This window comes from Lemur catta, chromosome 2 (assembly GCF_020740605.2).
Source record: "Lemur catta isolate mLemCat1 chromosome 2, mLemCat1.pri, whole genome shotgun sequence".
Taxonomy (NCBI): Eukaryota; Metazoa; Chordata; class Mammalia; order Primates; family Lemuridae; genus Lemur; species Lemur catta.
This window is the reverse complement of record NC_059129.1, coordinates 138,676,356-138,700,403: the sequence shown is the minus strand read 5'-3', so window position 1 is coordinate 138,700,403 and position 24,048 is coordinate 138,676,356. Positions and strand designations below refer to the sequence as shown.

Here is a 24,048-nt window from a genome sequence, read left to right as displayed (position 1 = left end):
CCAATCTCCTACTACCCACACGGCAGACATCAAATGTTAAATGCGGGGAGAGGGGATTGCACATGAAAAGTTGGCTGCGAGAGGCCTTCACTCTGAGCTCCCCTTTGGAATTGAAACTCATTGTGACAAATCACCGTGGCTCTTCGCCACCAGGAGTCTTCTCCCTTCAGATCTTATGGCCAAGAGAAGCGCTGGCCATATGTTCACACCATTTGGTGAAAACACTGAACCAACAAAACAAGCATTGCACTTATGGGTAAATCTTTTTTATCATGCTAAATGTATTCATCTGAACCGTGTTAAAATACACCCCATCATTTCCCCCCCACAGGAACAAATAAGCTCTCCACGAGACCAGCACTTTTATAGCCCTGAGCCAGACATAAGCAACTGGTGTCCTCCCCAAATGTCCTTTGTCACTCGGCATTCCTCAGGTGTCTTCTAAGTCTCAGTGGGTGAATGAAAAGTGAAACATGAAAGAAAAGAAAATATTATTAAATTAGAACCCTAAGTGGTGTCTAACACGGGCACCAAAGAGGCCCTTTGCCGGGTACAATACTAGGTACAATACTCTAACAGCCCCGAGTCAGTGAAGCTCCCAAGAGCACCGAAGTCAACACAGGGCTGAATGTCATGCCAGGTCCTGCTGGATGGGCCCACTTCCTGCATGACTATGAATCTCAATTTTAAAAGTTAGCCAGAAGGTTAACACTGATGGCAGAATTCAAATTTTTCATAAAGTTATCATTTATGAAAGCCTATGGGCCCAAAGTACTTTTGAAGAAATTTAAATTCCAATACAACTTCTGTGGTGTATTGGAAGATTCTGGTGGGCAGCAAATTCGTCTGACATGCCTTGGGAACCTCAGTGGCCCCCAGGGACCGGTTTCATGGAAGACAATTTTTCCATGGTGGTGGGGAGAGGCGCGGAGCTCAGGCGGTGATGCCAGCGATGGGGAGTGGCTGAAATACAGATGAAGCTTCAGTCGCTGGCCCGCTGCTCACCTCCTGCCGTGCAGCCCGGTTCCTAAGTTTCATGGAAGACAATTTTTCCACGATTGGGGTGGGGAGGGGACGGCGGGGGGTGAGGGTGGGGCGCAGAGCTCAGGAGGTCATGCTCTGCCCATTTCCTAACGACACAGACCAGTACCGGGCTGCGGCCTGGGGGCTGCAGCATTAGGGACTGAAACTCGAGCTGCTCACAGGACTTCACGCAGACCTTGGGCTTGAGAATGAAAGGGGAGGCCCAAGGAAGTCTTGCAAGTAAGAGACCTTAACACGAGCTGCTTACACCAGGGAGGGGATGATAATTATATTTATTTCTCAGCGTGAAACATGGAGGAAGCCCTGGAGAATTCTGACGATAGCAAGGTGAGACCCTTGGAAGAGCCTGCTGTGCAAAGGCAGTGTTGCCTAGCTTTCCTGATTTGGGTTTAACTTTAAACAATGTCATTTTAGTAGAGGCACAGATATAATAAAGTGAGCATATTCATGAAATACTAACAAAAGAGTCCTCCCTCCCTCTGATCTGTGGCCAATGTACATCGCAGCTTCTGTTTTAAAAGTCCCTGGTCTCCTCTGGATTTTGTGTAAAGCTGAAAAAATTTCTCAGGTACATACACATTCTTTGTCTCGGCTTCGTTCCAGCTTGACATGTCACTGTTCCAACACACGTCAGCCTATGCTTCTGTTTTTGGAGGCTGGGTGTAGTGACATTCTATACTGAGGCTTCGCGAAGCCACTAATACCCATGCAATTCCTTCAAGTGCAAAAACATATCCAAATGGGAAGTAACCACCACTAACCAGGAGGCAATGTTACAAATGCCGTGGTTCTTGCCTGGAGGAGCTGTGTTTGGTGAAGGCTGTCTTCAGGGAGCTACATCCAAGTCTAGGTTACCTTAATTCTTTGGGAAAATTTATTTTGTAGGTCCTGGGCTAGCTAAATATCAAATTTATGTATAAGATCAAAGCTCCAGCTTCATTTATTTACCTGATTTTAATCCTCCACGGAAACAAAGAGCATCCTGAATTCCACTTCCACAGCACACAGAACCACCGCCCATCTCCAGCTGAGTGGGAAGAGCGTGGCTCCTTTTCCTTAGGGAAGCTCTGTCTGCTGTGTCAGATGATAAGTGTCAAATAAAACCCTGTGATCTGCTGCCTCCCATGTCTGGCCCTTGAAAGGTGTTACAAACTACTTTCTTTTAGAAGGTCAGGGTGGGTCCAGAGATCCACTTCCCCCAGGTCTGCAAAGAAGTGGGGTGGAGTCTTCCATCACGGGTGCGGAACATCCCAGACTGACACTGGGTGGAGAAATGATGCCGAATCCCTCTTGGCACCAAACACAGGCAGCTGACAGACTAAGCCCTTGAGGCTTCAAGAAAACCAAAACCAATCAAGTCACACAGTGTGTGACTGCTTATGAAGATGGGAAGATACTCTCTTAGGCCTTATTTTTAGATTGTGTGACGCACACTTTAGGGCACTGGCCAAAGGAAAGTGTGCACGTATGTATGTCTGGGATTAATACACATGGTCATGTGTGTTATAAGGCCTTTATATATATCATCTAACTTAATCCTCGCCAATCCTATGAGATGAGTCTTATGCCCATATTATGGGTGAGGAAACTGAGGTTCAGAGAAATTAACTACCTTGCTCAAGGTCAAAGAGATAGCAAGCGGAGAGTCCGTGGTGTCTTCTTCAATGAGGATGTCTTAATTTCAGTTTAAGGAACAAGAACGCAGGAACATGGCAGTGTAGGAGGAAAGTCAGCCATGCTCTCTGTTGGATGCAGGTGTTTTCCAACACTCTGCATCATGCTTAGAGAAATTATTTTTAAAAAAAATGTTCCGAGGTTAATTTGGTCAGGAAATGCTTGGGATAAGCAGGCATGTTTTCTGCAGGATTTCTACCTTTACTATGGTAATATGGATTACAGATTGCCCAATTTCGTAGAATATATTTTGGAAAAAGCTGGAGTAAAACTTCAGTCCCTGAAATCAGATTTGGGAAGAAGATGAGTCTTCTATTTTGGGGACACATTTGATGATCATCTCCCACCCCCACCCCCTGCACACTTTCCCTCAGGGTTCCGAAGTGGATTAATGTGACATTTTGGATGATTGCATGAATCAGACCATCCTAAAACCCAGGATGGGGAATCTGTGGGCGGAAGCTGTGGACGCCACAGGCGCACCCAACAGCTCAGACTTTAGAGCGGGAGGCCCAGAATCAGGTCTTTGCCAGGTTCAGTCAGTGCTTGCGTTTCTGAGGGCTGAGCATGTAGCGGAGGGCTTTTGTCCATCCACTCAGGACTCAGAAGCACCCACCCGGGATCCCAGGCAGGACAGGAACTAGATATTCTTGAGGACCATTTCAGACCTGGGAGGGACCTGAGATGTCTGTGGAACACACAGGTCTATGGGCCATGCCACAGGTGACACTAATTAAGTCTTCTTGATTTTAGTTCGGAGCTCTTCTCACCACCCCGATTCCCAACAGCTAGAGCCTTACTCTATTGTCTATGTCAAAAATGAGTGTTTCAGATGCGTAAACACTGGACATTCGGAGTGTTTTCAATGCATAAACACTATTTGGAAGACCAGTTTATTTCTATAATTATGTGACATGAAAGACTGGAACGTAATTGAAACAGGGTTGTTGTTCATTGATGACTCCTGAGTCTAGACCAGCTTGGCACGTGTGTAGTACGTGCTCAATACATCTCTGTTGAATTCATGAATAATGTGGCATCTTAGCAGATTATATACTGCTACCAAAAGTATATATCACTTAAAAACCTTGCCTGACCATGAAGTTAAAGTTTACTTTCAGGTTCTCTAGGGTGGTACTCGGGGTGCCAGGGGTGGTGGTGAGCAGGATCTTAGGCAGCTGGGCTGCGGCTGTCCAGGTAACGAAGAGAACCTGAACTCAGCAAGAACGTGGGTCATTTGGACTGTCCATTTTGGGTTCATTTGTAATACTTTGCTTCCTTGTAGGTGAACAGATGTAGGAACTGGTACATGTGGTTTGATAGGAAATGAAAGATTTCCAACAGTTTTTAAATGGATGGATTTCAGGGCAGAGGCTATCTATCTTCTTTTCGTAAAAGAGGTAGCTAATAGCTTACATTGTATAAGACTGCCCACATCCCCTTAAAAAAATCATTCTGTTATAACTTTAAAAAAACAGCTTAACTAGTCTTTGAACAGGCGCCTTCATCAGGAAAAACTGATTCTGTATCATTCTCAACCTCAAACAAAACATTCTGAATAGCTACTGCTGAGCAGGTGCCACCCAATATCTCTTATGTGACATTAAAAAATTCACTCAAATACCAACAGATTCAACTTTATAGCACCATTCCAAAATACTAAACTTTCTTTGCACCTTTATTTTTATCTTTTTTGGTACACATTTAAAGTATGGGCATCCTGTAAATTTCTGAAAAGCCTCATAGAAAAAAAACCAACTAATTTTTAGGACAAAGCGATAACTCAGTTTATAGGCAAGATGATCTCAAGCAGGCTGTAAATTCTTCATGGGCTTCTGTAAGTCTTGATTCTGGGGTGAGAATGTAGAAAGGATGCTATAGTCTTCCTGGATTATTCTAGAGACTGAGTTGCATATCTGTATATAAAAACTTGTTGCTCAATGGTCAGATTTTGGGTATCAGTTACAACTCAAACCATGATAACAACAATCTTTTGTAAAGATTTTACTCTTCTGATTGACAAAAGAATTAGATATTGTATACACCTTTTATTCATATTCTGTAAGAGAGAAATTAGAATAATATTGAATTCCCTCTTACAAATTTTCATATTTTAAGCTTGGAGCACTAAAATCTGTTCTTAGCAAGCAGATGTATTTAAAGTAGAATTATAAATGGTTTTTTAATTCAACATGTATTTGGCTGCATTGTTTTGTAAGGAGACTGTTTTACTAAGTAGTGTGGGAGTTGATAGATGAGAGGCTGCTTGCAGAAAAAATTACTTCTTTCCTTGTGACACCAGAGAGTCACGTCTCACACTCATTGTAACTACATGTTCTTGTCTAACTCGTCCATGTGTTACTGGGAGGGATGAGACCAGGACAATGGGGATGGCGGAGGGCTGGGGATTCCAAGTGTGCTGTGTCTGAAGAGGGGTGAGAAGAGGTAGAGTTAGAATCAGGGGGGGTCCACTAACAGCGTAATTGTGCAGCAGTTTCAAAGAATTGATTGTTACACAATAACAGTCAATGACCCAGGAAGAAAAAGTTTAAATTAGAAGTAACTAGTATTAAAAAGCTACTGTGCACCAGGTAGGAAGGAATATGAGAATAATAATATGCCCTGAAATAGAAATAATCACTTTGCACTATGTACACCACATACAATATAACATTCTCTTTAACATTGCACAATATAAATATTATACATGGTGGAGTAAACTAAATGCAAAACTTTGAGGCACACAGAAGAAACATGGAATAGATTGAACTTTGATTAAAATTAAGATGGAGTTAGTAAAAGGCAGAATGTTACATTTTCAGGCCAGTAAGCTTTTGAGATCTCACCTCAAGTGGGTTGGCAGCCATATCCCATATATAGTGAAAATTATCATACCTCAATGTTATTAGAGTTAATTGCTTCAAAAAAGACTAATTAGCTAAATAATTTGAGAAAATCAAACTGTTGCTCCCCACTCTAAAGTAGGCAACCCCTAATGGTCTCTTCCAAACGCAGGGTATTATAATGTGAGTACACAGCTGTATTCACCTATTTCTTGTAAATAACTTGGTTACTATAAAACCACTTGAAGGAAACTAGAACAGTATTCAAGAACACCCATCACAGTGCTTAACAAGATTTAATGTACATTTATTCTTAACATGTGGAACATATAAAGATTTTATACTGAATAAATGATATTCATTAAGCCAGAGGAAAAGGAGGAATTTACATCGTTTTTTTCTTTTTTTTTTTTTTAAACTACATTATCTTGAAATACAAATGTGGATTCTCGTCACTGAAAAATCTTTGAAGTTGTGTTTCTTCCTTTTTGTTGTATTTTTTTCATTTTCTCTTTTTTGTCTGTACTGGGAACCATTTTCTAAATCAATCCATATGCAACCATTTCCACACCTTGATTCATGAAGCAAACTGTGATCAGCTGCTCTCCCGAAATAGAGCATGACTTTATACATACAGAAACTTGTACATTACCCTCTTTTTTTTTGTTTTTTTGTTTGTTTTTGTTTTTTGTATTTTTTCTTTCTTTTTTTTTTGGAGATATGGCCCTAATGAAAAAATATATAAAATAAAAATAAAAAATTATTTAAATCTACCATCACTTCGTAGTTACCACATCATGAAAAAGAAACTAAAAACTTTGTACTAAAAAAAAAAAGAAAAGAAAAAAATGAGGGTATGTTTAATGTACAACTTCTATATACATCACAGCCCATAGGCAGTAAAAAAAATATTTAAAAAATGATTAAAGGAATTGTGAAGAACTGTCATGTGGAAGGTCAAACGCCGGACAGCAGACATGACGGTAGTGGTGAGGAAGCAATTTATTTCCGTTGATCATTGTCAGGTATGTATTTTCAATCTTAACTTAAAAAAACATTGTTTTTGCTCCTAGCCTAATGTAACCATTTTCCTGTGGAGAAACCAGTATCATTTCATAGTTTTGACTACTGACTGACACACCTCCTTGAGCCCCTACTTATATTTCTAGAAATTTCTATTGCACAGAGCTTTGGGTGATGGGATACAGTTTTTTTTTTTTTCATTCTCTGAAGAATCAAACGCATAGGAAATTGATAATTTTTCACCCTTTTGCCTCAGTGTGGTGAGATTTTCCCATCTTAGCATCTTTAGTTGCAACTTTTTTCTTTAAAGTCAATTCGCTTCCCCAAAAAATGCAATCAACATGGAAAAGAACATTAAAAAGAAAATCTGTGAAAAACAAAAAGTGACCTTTGAATGCACTAGACAGCAACTTTGGTTAAAAAAAAAAAGAAATAAAAAAACCCCAAAGGATGTACTTATACACACAGACAGCAAATATTAATTTCATAACTGTTCAAATTAATTATTTCTTTAATTCCCAATTGGTAAATAGTGAATGGGGCAGAGGAGCAAAGATTTTCTTTTCCTTCTTCCTACGCTGGATAAACAAGAACAGAAAACAGCCAGTTATATGTGACCCTCTATCTTCACTCACACATGCTTGCCTTGTCACTTATGTCATAACTGCCCAATCTGAAACAGTACGTCACAGATGACAGATGCAACCAGAGAGTTCAGGACAGCTGATATCGAGATATCCAGCAACCGGCCCTCGTGCAAAAGGAATTCAGAGCGGTTTTCGTCCACTCTGGCCATGGCCAGCAAAGCCTTGGCCGCCCTGCACATCATGTCTACACTAGGTGGTTCCAGAGGCGGGGGCTGCATGTGCATGAGGTTATGCTGGCTCTGCTGGTACTGGGCCATCGTGACCCCATCCTCCAGGAAGCTTATCAAGTTTCCAATGCTTCCTTTCTGCACAGCAATTGCCCTTGCTGCTAGCGCATCCCCTTGGGCAAGGTTCGATAAAAGCGCCATGGACATTTCTCGACAGACTGGGTTTTTGCGATCCCCAACGTACCTAACTAACGTAGCATAGAATTTCTCCTGACGACTAAATGGAGGAGTGGCCAAGATCAGGTCCACATTGTTGTCCTGGATACTGAGTTTACAGAGGGTCTCCAGCACAAGTCTCTGAGGCGACAGGACCGAGTTGGGTCCCACAGTTGGAAAGGGGTCTTGTGCCTCTGCAGATGGGCACACCATCCAGTGCAGCAAGCCATCCAAAATTGGCAAGCAGATGCTTTCTGTGTAAGCAGACAAGTCTAGCTGCCCAGAAATGTTGGCTAACGTGACCAACGTGTTATCCCTCAAGACCTCGAGGCAGTCCCACCACCACTCGTCCTTGCTGCAGGCCACCCCCTTGTCCCCGTCCTCCTCTTTCTCATAGGTCTGCGGTGCTCGTTTTCTCTCTGGATGCTCGTGGTGAAGAAGAATCAGCTTCCCCAGGATCAGCACCAAGCCTGGATGTTTGGACATTTCGGCATCATTGCCAGGCACAAAGGACAAGCTACGGACGATATTGGACACACAGATGCAGCGTTTAGCCAGCGAGTCCTGCCAGTGCGCAATCGTGCACAGAGGAGTCTCGTCTCGGCTCCTGGGCTCGTCCTCCAGCAGCTTGATGTTCCGGTGACTTTTGGCTTGTTGTATACCGAAGGGAAACTTACTGCTTTCGGTTTGGGGCCCAGGGTTTGCGTCTTCGGGCAGCGCCCCTGGCCGAGCAGACAGGACGTCATCAATGGTCGCTATGATGCTTTTCTCCTGCTGCTCTTCAGAATCCCCTTTGCCTTCCTGCTCTTTCTTTCTGCTTGTGGAGCTTAAAGGGGGAGGTGGGCGCCTGCGAGGAGGAATCTCCATCTTGCTCTCAAAGTGAGTCTGGATGTGCTCCGTGGTGTCACCCCCACCAAGCTGCCAATGCAGAAGTCCACTGCTGAACTCCTGCACGCGGCCCAGCTTGTCAGATCGGTCAACAACAAACAGGTTGTTCTTTTTGACTATCTTTATTGGCAGCTTGTCAAACTTGCTGGCTTGCTTAGGCTTCTCCTGTGGGTCCGCAGTGGCGTCCGGCACGGGCAGAGCAGTACTGCTCTTATCTTCGGCTTCTGCCTTCTCGCTGTCTTCTTCCTCGTCCTCCTCGTCATCCTCCTCCTCCTCGTCAATACATTCAGCATCTTCTTCCTCTTTCCCAGAATCGTCTGCCAGAGACTGGTTGTCATCGTTCCTCACTGCGTTGTGGTCAAGTGCTTTTTGGCTGGGGTCTCCCACTTCGTATTCCATGAGAATTCCAAAAATGTCAATCAGGCATTTTCTAAAGTACTCGACTAAGAGTTCAAGAAATCCAGACAGCTGGAGAAGAGGAGGAGAGAGAGAGAACAGGTGCAAGGTCACGACATCAGATATGACTGAGAAGGTAAACACCCTGAGAGCTGGCAACACGTTTTTAAAATTATTGTCACATATGTTTTCATTCCTTTCTGGCTGGGCCATGAAAGATAAACTACTTATCAGTCAGAACTAACTTCCTGAATTTTACATTATTAACTAAACCAACATCTAGCATGTTTCTTATTTGCTGCTTACTTTCTTACACAACTAACATGAAAACTTACTTTTCATTTTCATATTTCTACTATTTCCAATGAGGGGGTGCTTTGCTGTTCTTTTCCTTGTTCTTTCTGATTTAGATACAATGCACTCATTATTAGAAGAGCGGGAATGTGGATTTTATAGACTCTTTTGCCCAAAATGACTCTGTTTTCGTCTATTATTTATCTGAGACTTCCTTGCCAGGATTTTTATGGTTATTATTCTTAGGATTTTATGGTTATTTTTGTCTCAGGTGCCCTAGGTTACCCTAATTTATGTTCCCTATATATCTTTTGGAGAAGATAATTTCAGCAATGTAGTAGCTCATGAACGCTGAAAATTAAAAACAAATCAATTCAGCCCCAGATAAATGAATTAGAATGTTTCACAAAATACAATTTTACATTTCAGTTACTCATAACTCTAGCTGAAAGACAAAAGCCACTATGCAAGAACCACTACCTAGGAGAACGACTTTGGTTTCCTTTAAGCAAATGTTTATACCAAGAAATAGCCAATATACTCTGTGATTAGCCACTGCCAGGCCTGTCCCCCAACACATATACTCACCATACTCAGGGCCTATGAGCAATAAATAATAAAAAGGATTCCCCCGTGGGGACATTATTCAAATTGGCTATACTTTCATCTCCTACTGTCAGGGGACACAAAAGTGGGCTTAGAGCAAATATTAAGGAGGCAAAGCCCAAGCCCCAGCTATAAAGTCCATGCTTTTGGGGTGTGGAAAGTTCTATGCTTCAAGTGGATTTTCACTCTTAAAGTTTACTTTCCCAGGGAAAAAGAGAAAGTTAATAAAGCAATTCTGGTTATGAAAATGTGTAAACAACAAGTTTACCTAATATAAGAATGAAAGTTAATTACTCTCGCAAATGCAGTATAAATTTTTTTAATACTTATTTTCTGCTAAAACAGACCTCATGCAATGTTTATGACCTTATGAATATATTTTCTGTCAATTGAAAAATTACTTTTCTGGACTATATTGAAGACTTAAATGAGAGAAAAGAAAAAGTGGGAGATTCTTGTCTTATTTCAATAAGAGCAAGGAAATTAGATGTCTTAGCTTTTCCCACTGAAAGTAGAGAATTGTTCATATGCTGTAGGAAAATAATCTCTTCTCATTTTTATTTCTAAATATTTATTTAAAAGCCTATAGCCCAGTTGATTCTTGGGCATTTTTCATAAACTTCAGTTCTTTTCTCTTCTAGCTATTATGCTGAAAGCTACTTTAAGCCTACCTCTGAACAAAGGAGAGTTTCAAGCTCATTAGAAGGAGTGGTAGGCTTTTCAATGTCTGCTTCAAAATAATCCTGAGAGAGTCAGGAACGGTAGAGAGCAGACGGAGAAACAAGTGTGGCCATGAGTTCATAACTATTTTAGCTGATCGAAGGGTATATTAAAACTGTTCTCTCTACTTCTATATATTTTATATAAAACATTTTTAACTTTAAATTGATTTTTAATTAAAAGAAAGATGTCAAGTCCTCCTGGAAAGCAGGGTAACATCCCACTGCAACCAATTGCATTTCCAACACTGACTACAGTCATAACTTTATGTTAACATTTTGATTAATTTCCATCGGCCTGCCAATATTCATTCTAAACAACAATTTAACTTTACTATTATCTATACCATACACACAGACACACACAGTCAATGCGTTCTTATGAGAAATACAGGGGTGTGTGTGTATAGGGACTACAGATTAAATTGAATATTATCCCAGACAACTACACACTGATTAAGGTTGGTTTATAACAATTGCAATGACTAACAATGTTAGGCAGTACCTAGTAACTTGGGCATTAGTTCAAGCGTAAGTATGCACTGGTTAATTTTCTAATATTCTAACTTGGTCCTTAGTTGGACTGGTGTTGGCTTACCTGGGAGAGATTGAAAGTAGCAACAGTGCTATCGTCATACAGAAGAATATTAATAGTGTCCAAAGCCCACGTACTCTCAGCCAAAAGACCTGATTTCAGGGACATCATCACACGCCACGCCTCAGGAGTAACTGAAAATGGGAAAGGACAAGGATATAATTAATATTAACTATGCATGAAAGAATAGAAAGTAACAAAAGAGTAAGAAAAACGGAGAGTGTTGAGTTAAATACTAATTTTAAACAAATGCTCTAAGGGAACAGTTAAACATGATTATTTGCACATTTTAAATGGAGGTGATAAGCTGTACTAAGAAACTTTCGTTAAGATCTTTTTGCTTTGTTGGTTAAATATGAGCCAAAAGTGCTTGTAGACGTGGGAGTGGTTGAGCACGAATGGTCCTTTCTCATCTCTGGTTTCTTTCTTTTAGTCACCCAGGAGCCTGAAATGATGTATCAGATTTTTTAATAACTGAGTCAAACAAACAAACAGACAAAAAAAGGGGTATCTGTCTTCTTTTGCCTTCTCCAATCACAAGTGTCTCAAGGTGGTGTCTCTGGAAGGCTGCCAGGTATGCAGAATATAAAAGCAAAATTTAATTCCAAAATAGCACATCATCAGATATAAAGTCCTGATTTTCCCATGCTGTTTTCTCCTATTTCTGTGCTCCTGCCCTCAGAACACGCTGTTGACAAATATTAGCACTTTGATGGTTCAGATTTTTCAAGACTGTGCTCAGGGCCAAGGAATGGGAATTAGAAGGGCTGTCTTTTTTGTCGTTTTCCCTGTCCTTGCTACTAAAGAAAACAAAGGACCACATAAAAAGTTTGTGAGATTTGCCATAAGATGGGGCTGGGAGAATAGACTCATCCGTATCTGAATTTTCAAAGGAAGCCACCCCTGGAACCCTGGCAGCCGAGTGCGGCGTGAGCTCAAGGTGGCAGAGAGACCCTGCTCCCCGACAGCTCCCGCTGTGGCCCCACCGGCCAGGAGGGAGCTCTCCAGGCGCCAGTCATGGTCTCCTGTCGGGGAGGGCAGCAGGGCTTTTCTACCTTTACTTTAATTTTTTCTATTTTTCAAATTTTCCAAGCTAGGCACATATACTTTTATAACAGAAAAGTCAAACTTTCTTCTTAAAATAAGGAACACAAATTTCCCTAGGGTGAAGACAAATACTGTATAACATGCACAAAGAATTTTTTTTTAAATTTTAGATATAACACACAAATATACGCATCTACGTATATATATTTTTTCCTCTACAGAATGGTGCTCAATATCTGCTTATACCTTTCTCCCCCACTACTGCTCATATATAAAAAACTCCTTGCTTTTGTTATCTCTATATATGTCCTTAATGTCCAATGACCACAAACATCTTTAATATCATTAATTTAATATCTTTAATTTTCTAAACACTGCAAATGATTTTAATCAAGAGATTTTGAGATTTTTGAAAATTTTTTTCTTACACAACCAAGATTTATTATTTTCCTTGCTGTGTTAAAAGTATTTCCAAAATAATGTGGAGAACCTGTGTGTATTTCCAGATAATCCAGATCTCTGATTAGTATTCAGAACACCCCATGGAGGGTGAACAAGCAACATCAGCATTCAGCTGACATAGTTCCTTGGCCCACGTCTACCAGTGCCTGTGGATGACATCAGTTCTCTACACCAGAGCACAGCATATTCTATGTCATGTCATCTACCAATCTACATGTCACATCCAGGCTTCCACTTTTTCCCAGGGAAATTCACTGTATGTTGTTACCAAATGACAGAGTGGCTTGCTTTCAGATTTTCTCAGGTCACCTTTAGCATTTCATTAGCCTTACAGTGGGTCTGTTAGGCACATATGGCAGAGATTAAGTGGCCTGGTTAGGGTCGAATTTTTAAGCCCCAAACATAGTATGTAATCACTGAGGATTCCCTCATCTCACACACAAGTCATGGAAAACTAGCATTCTAATCCAAGTTCTCCTCTGGCAGTATTTCTCAGTTCAGATTAGCAGCTTCCAGCTATCGCTTCTATATAAAAATAAGTCCTGATAATTTCTAGTGACAACTTCATCCCTTTGAGTTTATCAGGACCTACATCTAAACTGAAATTAAAATTCTACACTGCAATTGGAATTCATTCCAGGGACAAAACCTTTGGAATTCTTACCGATATCTTTTGAGGTAATCTTTCGCCTTTGTTTCAAGACTGGCTGGGATGCTTCCACTGAGCCGGGAGGAAAGGTGATCTCCCTTCTGATGGGGGGTGGCTGGGGGGGTGGCCCAGTGACCTGGGATGTGGGGACTGTGGGCATGACCTTCTGCATCTTCATAGAGGGCAGGAAGGGAGACTTGCTTGGAGACATGCGGTTCTCCAGGGAGCGCTGGAAGGATGCTGGGCTGGGCGCCCTGGAGATGTGATTTGGCAGTGACGGTGGCGTTTGGTAGGCCGGCTGCGGCGGGCGCGTGATGGGCTGCATGGAGGCTGACGATGACATGTAAGGCTGACGCTGGCTGACGTGAGAAGGCCACGGGCTCTCGTGATTTATCCTCTGGTCAGGTACCATCAGATCGTCCGTGCGGCTCATGCCTGGATAAGGAGGGGCCTGCGCAGGACCGCCGGGGCCCTGCCTGTTCTGGTAGGGGTAAGGCATGTCATTGCGGGCCGCCCACATGTTCTGCTGAGGCCCTTCACCAGAGGACGACTGCATCGGGCCACCCATCACCTGCGGCGGGACCCCGTGCGCCTGCACCTGCCCCGGGGCCTGCGCCCGCTCTCTGCTGTAGGGGTAGGGGTACTGTGCCTGGACAGGCCTCCGGTCGGGCCCCGAGTAGGAGCTTCCGTACTGGTTGTACATCTCCTGCTGCTGGTTGCCGTACTGCATGCCGTACATGTCTCCCTCATGGCGCTTGGCTGGAGGCCCATACATGCCGTCCATATGGCGTTTGTAATTCTGAAATTCACATAAAGACAAATCATACTGATGTGCTCTTACAGGTATAATCACACATACTTACATTGCACAAAATAGTTATTACCTGGCAGAATGTTCACTTCAAAATGAATATGGGAAGCTCCTATAACAACTGAGAACAATTTATGAACTGTATTTCAGTATTATACAACACCATGTCGCACACTCAGAAGAGGGCTTCCTAGGTTTGTTTTCCTATGCTTGAAACATCGTGGGAAAAAAACAAGTCTCCGGTCGTCTGGCTGCGATACTGGGGCAGTATGGCGCTGTGACTACCACACAGTCACACACTGGACAGGGGCTTGGAGCTACACTAAGATCACATCAGGAGGCAGAAGGATCAATCCCACAGGAGTGCACTGAGGATTCCAGCGCCAGCCTGAAAGGTCCTGGTTTACACGGATTTCTTAGGCCTCACTTTGCAGAAAAGCCCCCAAGAGGACTCAGCTCCCAGGCCTGGACTGTGCTGCCTCACATCCACCCAGCGCCTCCTGCCCTGACTTCTGGCTTGTCCAGGTCAAGACTCGCCCATGGAAGCCTGCTGGTCCCGGCTCTGACAGGGCCAGCACAGTACCGGCGACTAACCTGTCCTCCTGGGGACGCTCTGAGGGCCAGCACTGAATCGGGGCGGGGGGGTGGGGGAACCTGACGGGAGGCAGTGAGATGCTGAGGTTTTCATTAGAGCTGTTGAAAATTGTTCAAGATCAGTTGATTTAATAATACAATTCAGTGTACCTATACAGTCTGGCAAAATTAAATAAATAGTTAAAAGCTACTTTGTAGTTTAAAAATTCTAAAAACAAAAACCCCCTCTATTTTGCAAGAGGTCTCGGCCCTGAAAGTTGTTTTGAAACAGCAAAGTCCTATATGTCTGGAGAGCCATGCTGTGAGGTGCAATTCTCTGCAATAGTGTTCACAACTGCAAGGTGCAGATCTTGCACAACTCAGTCTCTCTGAGCTGCAATGGAGAACCAGGATAAATCTATCAAAACATACAGTCATATCTCATTTTTAAATAACCAATTAACTTTCACTATTAGTATGTAATATTTTAAGTTGCTTTATATACAGTCTCTTTAAAACATTGACAAATTTCTGTTCTAAAATGACTTTTGATATAATAGTATACACAATGAACACGTGTTTAAAATATACTTAACTCTAACTCGGACTTGTTATTATTTACAAGGATGGATACACTTAACTTCTTGTAACATGTTATATTTGTTTCAGGATTCAAAGAGCTATTTTTAATTTAGTGACTTCAACATTCCAAGAGTACTTCCTAGCACTAACTATATTCTGAATGTTCAATAAATGCTAAACATTTTTGTTATACTTCCTAAAAACCTTCAGAAGCAATACAAGTTTGAGTTTCAGCCTCCAGGAGAGAATGGGAGAACACAGAGCCCCACGCCCACTCGCCAACTCACCGGCTGCTGTGGGTACAGGCCCGGCTGGTGCCCTCCATATGGCGGCTGTCCCGAGGGAGGACCTTGGCCTGGATACTGCTGTCCATAAGGTTCATGCCTAGAACAAGGCATTCAGAGAAAACTTAATTTACAAAACTTCAGGCGAACAGAGAAACAGACAATCCATTTCTGGAAACGCGACACCCCTGCACGGCACTGCCTCGCCCTCTCCCTACACCCCTTCGACCCAGGCACTCTGAGAGGCAGCTGCGCTTTAACTTTCAGCAAAAGGGACGGGAACACCCATCGTGGGAGAAGTGCCAGACTCCTGGTTTGGGCTGTGGTTACCAGGTGCCGGAGGAATACCGGTTGGACGGGCAGGCACCCTGTAAGCACTTGTCAAAGCCTGTGGCCTCTGTCTTTGAGGTGGAAGCCCCACCTACCCACTGAAGTTTACCTTTGGAAGTGTCATGTAATGTTGTGATGCGAGGCCCTAATGAAAGCAAGAAACAATGAAAAGAATCTAAGACTCAAAAGAAATATTTCTAGAAGTACCAGAATATGGAAAATGTTTCCAGTTCTCACATTCTCATCATGAACATAAAATGTTTAATTTTTAAAAGGTATACTTCAAAATTAACCCATACGATACCGACTTAGCTAATCATCGTATATAAAAGTACTCGAAATTTCAAAGTCCAGTGCTCTAAAAGGCTACATAAAAGAATAACAAGGATGATTTAAATGTTCTTCTATTAAATCTTAAAATAGAAATGAATAATACACTTATTTTTCAACTGCTATTATGTTGAGAAATCATAAATACCACCAAAAATAGCATGTTTTAAAAGGTAAAAGATTTGGAATTTTGAAAAATAAATTGGTTTAAGTTACTACATTAAATCCTGTGAGAAAGAGAAAAATTGGACTGAATATATTCCTAAGCTGATCAGAGAATGAAAACGAGGAAAAATAAAATAAAATTTTAGACTATCACATGTAGAATAGACATGGGGGAAAGTTTTTGCTAACTACTCTGATATCCAGAAGGAAGCTTATAGTTAGGAGGAAATAAAATTTGACAAGAATAATATTTCAGGCAAATAACAAATATTTTTCAGAACATACAACAATGAGGCAGACCTCTCTCTCTAACGTGGTATGTGTGGAAGAGCCAACATAACTTTTTCTAATCTCATCAGAAAAAAAAAAAAATCAGTAGCTTTTCCTGGACCCTCAAAAACAAACCAAACCTAACTAAAATCCTTGCTCCAGCACACTAAACGTTATATAATGATTAACTGATTAATGTGGATATCACAAACAAACATTCGCTACATTATAGCCAGGGTAAGAGTTAGAAGAATAAATTCTTAGGTCTCGATGAGAAAGCACTGTGTCACCTTGAGCATGGATGGCTGTGTACTCTCAAGCCCGGGCTCGCAGAAAATGCCATAAAGAAACCTTATATGGTTTCTCTTATTAGGGAGGCAGAGAACATACCAACAGAGGAAGGGGTTGCTGTGATAGTAAGTGCCAACTCAGAGGCGCAGGTGGGAAGCAGTTTTCTGATGGCCTCTCGGACATTTCAGTGACTTTCCTCTAGCCTGTTAAAAATCAATCTGTATCAGCCCTGCAGCCTGGCTTGCCGTGTTAATGTCAAGATGACTTTAAGGAAGGCTCCAGTAAGGCCTGTGCGGTGGGTTTTCTCAGAGATGTTTATTAAGGAGCAAAGTATTTGCTCTCTGTTTAAAATGTTCACAGGGAAGAGATGGAAACATCTGAAAAAGCAACACCTGGAAGACCTTTCCAGAGCACTGAAAGCTCTAATGCGGCCACCACCGCATCAGACATTTCCCTAAGAAAGAAAGGCGGGAGGAGGGCAGGAGGCCCCGGTGCTAAGAGCTCCCAGACGAGCCACAGCTGGAGTCTACAGCTGGCTGCCTGAGGACACGGTCCGGTCCTCGTGGTGCTGTAGGGCCCTGCCCGACATGCCCCTGGAGATCCGCAGCCAATGCCCCCTGATTAACTCCGCCAGGAAAGCAGACACTGTATTTGTCGGTGGCTCAGCCACCAGGGCCCCGAATGTATATGAGAGGAAAGCACAGTTTCTAGTAAGTCATCTTCTCTTCATCTTGAAAAATACTCACCTTCGATCGTAACTGGCTCCGTAGGGAAACTGCTGCCGCTGCCCCATGCCCAGGTTGGACATTGCTCCGGAGGGACTCTGGTTATACATGTCCTGCATACTGCTGTTGGGCATCTGTCCTTGCGTCATAAACGGCTCGCTACTTCCAGGCACTGCAATATTTTAAATAAAAGGCATAAAATTAAGACTTTCAAAAGTCTTAGGGCCCATACATCCCTTCTAGAAATTTTGTTGTCTTTGTATTATATCTTATCCTTAATATATATGGTAGACCATAATACTAATGAAAGAGCATAAGGTCTGGGGTCAAGATGTGCCCTATGGGGGTAGAATTCTAAGACGGCCCCAAAGACCCCCCCCCACTGTCTGCCTCCCACGCAGCCCTCCCCTTGAGTGTGGGTGGAACCTGTGAGTGGGCTGGGCATCACACTCATGATTGCATTACATTACATGGCAAAAGGGACTCCACAAGTGTCACTGAAGTTGCTAACCAGCTGAATGTGGGTTAACTGAAAGGGAGATTATCCAGGTAGCCCTATAAATTTGGGTCCAGAGGTCAGAGATGGAGCCCTGCTGGCCTTGAAGAAGCAACTGCCATGCTGTGGAGGGGACCACGTGCCAGGAAAGGCAGGAGAGGACAGTCAACCAGAACATGGGACCTCAGCCCTGCAACCACAGGAAGTAAATTCTGTCAACCACCTGAATGAACTTGGAAGAGGATCCTGACCCTCAGAGGACCCACAGGCCGGGCTAACACCTTGATTTCAGTCTGTGAGATCCTGAGCAGAGGACCCAGCAGGACTCCTGACCCACAGACGCTGTGAGATCACGCGTTTATGTTGTCTTAAGCTGAGGAGTTTGTGGTCACTTGTTACATAGCAATATGGAAAACTAATATAGGCCCACATCCATTTCTTACTTGGGTAAGTTACTAACTGCTGAGTTTAATTCTTTGTCTATAAAATGAGGTCAGCAATACCATCTCACGAAGTAGTTGTAAGGAAGATATAACATATGCATACAAAGTTAGTTCTTATAGGAAAGAAAGTGAAAATCTTAACATAAAGATTTATTACTCACTGACTCACTCCAAAACCAGGATAAAGAAACTTATTAGGGACTTAAGAATAGCTTGAGATGGGATGAGATACAACTATTTCTAACAGAGGGTACAGTGCCAATTAGGTCAGATATGCAAATTAGCATCAGCTCAGAGCCCGAAGGAAATTAGGTCAAGTCCAGAAACTAGCCTGAAGGCAAATTAAAGATTTTAATATAAATTTTAATTGATATAAAATACTACTACTTTTCTTCATCCTATGATGGTTCCTTTTATGTTATGTGAGGCAAAAGCTGATTAAAATTTTAGATAAACTTTGTTGGGCTGGGAGAGAGGGTCAAAAAATGAAGCCAAATACAAGTGTCATGGATTTTACTTCACAAAGTGCTTTCTCCCATTTTATCTCTTTGATCTCACATCAACCTGTGGTAGAACCGGTTTTGAGATTACTTCTTACTTTGTACATGAGAACAGAGACAGAAATCAAGTGGCATAAAGTTAAATAGTTTAATTCCCTAATACACAAGGAGTTTTGAAAAAATTAACAGGACAAAAGGCAACCAAATTAAACATGGGAAAACACAAAAATGGACATTCACAGAGGAAGAAAAATAAATGGTCAATCAACATATGAAAGATGTGTGAGTTGTAATAATGTAAGAAATCCAAGTTAAAACAATTACGAGGCTTTTCCCCACAATCTGATTGGCCAACATTAGGATGGCTGATAATAATCATTCTTAGTATGGGGTGAGAACCACACGGTCTTACGCAGTCTTGCTGAGAACATTAACTTTTGCCAGTAGCTGCTATGGGAGACTACACTTTGGCAACCCCCAAAGCAGCACATCCCTTGGTGTTCGCAGCCTGTGAAACCCCCTCCCACAGTGACTTTGGGCTTGGTCACGTGAGCAGCACTGGCCAATGGGATGCAAGCGAACGCCGAGAAGCTGGCAACTGGGGCTTGCCCCCTTGGACTGCTCCTCCTTGGAGCCCGTCGCCATGTCTCAGGCACCCAAGGACACATGGGAAGGCCCCATATGGGACTCCAGTCAACGGCCCCACCGGAGCTCCCCGTCTGGCTTCCAGATGACGGCAGCCACCTCAGTGTCCTAGCGGACAACACACAGTGAAGACCTATCCAGTCGGCCACAGAACTGTGAGAGATAATTAAGTAAAGCCACTGCATTTTGGGGTAGTTTGCTGCTACCTAATAAAGGATTACTGAGATGCTCAGTAAAGCAGAAAAAAAAAGTTCACATTCTTTGATTCAACAACTCTACTTCTAGGAATCTATTTCACAGAAACACTCTAACAAGTGTGAAAAAATAGCTGCAATTCAACAATCATCGCAGCACTGTTTGTAACAGCAAAATATTATGAAACAACCCATCCATTACTAGCATTAAGCTATAACTATTCAATTTAAAAAAGTAGAGCTATGTACACAGATATTAATATTCAAAATATACTGTTTAGTTAAGCAATATATAAATATTATGTTCACTTATTTGTAATCAGTCAGTGCCTCGACCAGTGAAGTAAGGAAATCAGATGGTGGGGAGGCAGGCGGGGCTGCACGGGCTGCTGGGTCTGACATTAGGCTCTTGGACTTCCTGCACTACCACCTACAGGCTGACAACCCCAGCGGCGGCAGCAGCGACAGAGCACATTTTCCACTGATGCTAGTCATTACATAAAAAACCAGAGCACCACCAAGTTCACTGACAGGACAAGGCAAACTGAAGAATGGAGAACTTTATACAGTACAGGGATAAACCCATAAGAAAATCTGCTTCCCATGGATTTTCTGTTTATCTGCTTTAATCTGGTACTCAATATACCAATATCATAAGGCAGCAGGTGAACTGAGATATCCTAGGGACTGTGCTAACCACTGGGTATCATTCACACCGGGTAATGTGTGGTGAAAACATATTACAGACAGTCCCCAGAGTGGGGTGGCTCTACTTTACCATGGTGCAAAAGCAATAAACATTCAGTATGCTCCTTGATTTAAGATGGGGTTATGTCCAGATAAACCCATCATAAACAAAAAATATCAAGTCAAAAGTGTGTGTTCAACTTATGATATTTTTAAGATATGATGGTTTATCAGGATGGAACCCCATTATAAGTCGAGAAGCACCTACCTAGTGCCTAGCAAGGTAACCCCACAGTCATTCTCCCCCAAGTTTATTATTACAATAAGAAAAATCATAGGGATAAAGAGACAAGGCAAATACAACTCTAGCTATCCAATATACCATATTGGTAGGATATTGGAATGGTTCACAAAAAATTTTGAGGTCAAATTCCAAATACTACAAACTGTTTTTTTCCATGTTGTCATGTTTTCAGAACCTAAAAATGGGATACAGGCACCAAAAGCACTAACAAAATGTTCTATCTAACATCTCATAGCACTAAGAAAAATAACTATCCCAACATTCACAAAGCTTTTGAATTTCTGAGCTTATGCATTTATTGCATGTTCTGCAAAATCTTTACTTGGAATAAGCAGCACTGAACTCTTGAAAGGAAAAGTTATAGATTGTCTTGCTTTATGATGGTTATCTGAAATATTACATATGAAATAGATATGAAATATTGCAAATATCATTCTTAAATGGTATATGCCCAATATTCATATTTTTGCGATTCTCCATTGTTATTTTTCATTGGTCCATAATACTTATGGAAACCAAGGCTTTGGGCTTTATGCTTCTCTCTACTCAGATGATATATAAAGAAATTCATGTATCTCAACATCTGAACACAACACAGGTACTATCATTAATATTTAAGGGATCCCAAAATAAGTGCTTCTATAAAAATATTATTCACCATTTTTTCTCTATTTTTTTTCCCAGCAATATTCACATGCCTCAATTCCATAGGACCTGGATACATTCAGAAGAAGGTCAAAAAGCAAAATATAACGTGTCCACTTGCAGCTTGCAAGCCATGGGCAGAGCTCAGTCAGCCACAACGTCAGTGTGGACTCAACCCTGGGGTCAGTAAGCATAAAGGGAAAGTCACCCTGGTGTTTGCAACAGAAAATCCCGCACTCTCTCAGTGATCTCATCGATCCCATGGCTGTGGACAGCGTTTCTACGCTTGGCACTCCAGGCCACACCCAGGTCTAACCTCTGCTCGGCTCCAGCCACACATCCCATCCTCATCCCATGTCCCAGGGTGGTCTGGCTCCTCCTGTCTGCCTTGGTCCTCTCCCCATTGTCCACACTGCAGGGAACAACACCTGCAGCCCCACAGTCAAGGCCATTAGTTTTTTCTCCCGCAGCCCCTCCAAAGGCGGCGTGTGCTCCCTCTCTACTGCAGGTGCACGGCTCCCACCTGCCACCTCCCTGAACTGTCCCTGCAGTCTCCCCAGGGTGTTCTCCACAGACACCCCCTTGTTTATTTACCCAACAAAAATCTAGTCACGCCACTTCCCTGCATGACATTTTTTACCAAGACAAAAAACCCAAATCCAAACTCATTGATGTGGCCACAAAGGCTGAGAAAGGCTCTAGCCCTGGCCTTGATGCCCTCAGCTGTCCCCAAGCCCATGTCACTGTGCTGGGGACACCTGCCAGCTCCTTGGACACGCCAAGCTGGCTCCTGCCTGGGCCCTTCCACTCTTCCTCCCTCTGCAGTCTAGATAACCGGCGTCCCTTCCTCCACGGTCCCCACCCAGTGTCACTGTTATCTGTAGCCTTGCTTCCTCTTACTTTCCTTTCTTTCACCAACCTCAGTCTTTAATTACTGATTTGTGGTTTAAATTATTTTTTGTTTGCTCCTAAGAGTCTGTTAATTCCGTGAAGGCAGGGACTGTGTGTGACTTACCAAGATACTCCGTGAAGGCAGGGACTGTGTGTGACTTACCAAGATACTACCTGGCACCTAGCACTGTGCTGGCTCATGCCAATTTAACAATGCTGCCACGACCCGACCCTAGTATTGCCAACCTGACTTCCCACAGGTGCCAGCCACTCTTCTCTGGGCTTTCTGTGCATTAACTCAACTAATCCTCACGATCCCCTTTGAAGCAGGTCCTATTATTTTTCCGAATTTCTACTTGAGGAAAGTAAGGCACAGAGATGCTAAATACTTTTCCCAAGGTCACAAATGTAGTAGATTGAGCAGCTGGGGCTCAAACCTAGGCGAACAGATGAATTGGTGCTGCAACAGCAGAGAGAAAAATGCCCTCAGGACCAGGTCAGGGCAGAGGCCGCTCTGCACATACCTTTTCTCATGCCCCCAAAGGGGTCCTTGTTGGGTTCATAGGGCATCCTGCCCATCACATCCGGCATGCCCATGCCCTGCTGGTATGGGGCATTTGGAGTCATGGAGTTCCGTTTTGGGAAGGACGAATCACTGACGTCTGAGAATGGGTCGTGCACACTGATTGTACTGCTTCTGAGGAGATGCAAAACATGAAAGCTCAACAAAATAGCGGGAGTTACCTCCAAACACTGTATTCAGAAGATAAACCAATTTCAAAATCTGTAAATGCAAACACCATCTAAACTAAATTACATGAATAAAACTAGTAGCAATCAACATTTAAAAACTCTCTAGGGAGCACCATTTCTTCTTTCTTTGAAGTTTGCTCCAGAAAATTAATAGGTAAACAAATCAGATTTTATATGCTTCATGAATTTTGTATTTGAACATACCTTCCACCTTGCATTGGGGTCATCTGTCCATGAGGGGTGGAGGCCGGGGTAGGTGGCTTCAGATCACCTGGAACCTCTGCCATGGAATTGCTGCCAGTTGACTGGGGGGTCTGTGGGCCTTGCAAGGATCCTGAGTTAGCTGATAGTAGCAGCACCAAGAGAAAACGGGAAAAAACTAGAGGTTACCAAGTAAGCTCACCTTTGCTAGTTTTTTATGTATATATAAATTAACATAAGATACCATCATAATAGAAATAGTAATAATATCCATTGTTGATAATGATGTAATAAAATTAGTTGCTCTTACATTGTTTAGAGTGAAAATCAGTAAGAGTGTTTTAAGTAAACTACTGGGCAACCTACTTCATTTGTGATCCATTAAACATATTTATACCTTTCCATGGGGTACTTGTTTCCTGAGTATTTATCCCAAGAAAATAACTTAATAAAAAGAAAGCTTTAGGCAGAAAAAATGTTTATTTCAATGTTGTCTCTAGAGATAATCAAAATGTAAATTTAAAAAAATGGGTTGAAAAATTTGGTACATCAAACTTGATGAACTATGGTGCTGCTTTAGAAAAATATTAGAAAACTTAGTTCTGGGTCTTAGATGATGAGAAAAGCAATGATACAAATTAATAGTGAGCGTTTTGTC

The 24,048-nt window shown here is 42.4% G+C and overlaps 1 protein-coding gene across 4 annotated transcripts in view; it reads right to left on the bottom strand.

Annotated features, from left to right (window-relative positions):
- Positions 1-5,847: 5,847 nt before the first annotated feature.
- Positions 5,848-24,048, bottom strand: part of ARID1B (AT-rich interaction domain 1B) — a 397,799-nt gene continuing 379,598 nt past the window's right edge. For all 4 annotated transcript variants that reach the window (XM_045544625.1, XM_045544627.1, XM_045544626.1 and 1 more), the window contains 7 exons: positions 23,394-23,532; positions 22,961-23,133; positions 17,653-17,803; positions 15,524-15,620; positions 13,286-14,069; positions 11,116-11,246; positions 5,848-8,970 (listed from right to left, as the gene is read on the bottom strand). In XM_045544625.1, the coding sequence (XP_045400581.1) occupies positions 7,243-8,970; positions 11,116-11,246; positions 13,286-14,069; positions 15,524-15,620; positions 17,653-17,803; positions 22,961-23,133; positions 23,394-23,532 (3,203 nt within the window). In that variant the 3' untranslated portion in view covers positions 5,848-7,242. The remainder of the gene's footprint in view (positions 8,971-11,115; positions 11,247-13,285; positions 14,070-15,523; positions 15,621-17,652; positions 17,804-22,960; positions 23,134-23,393; positions 23,533-24,048) is intronic.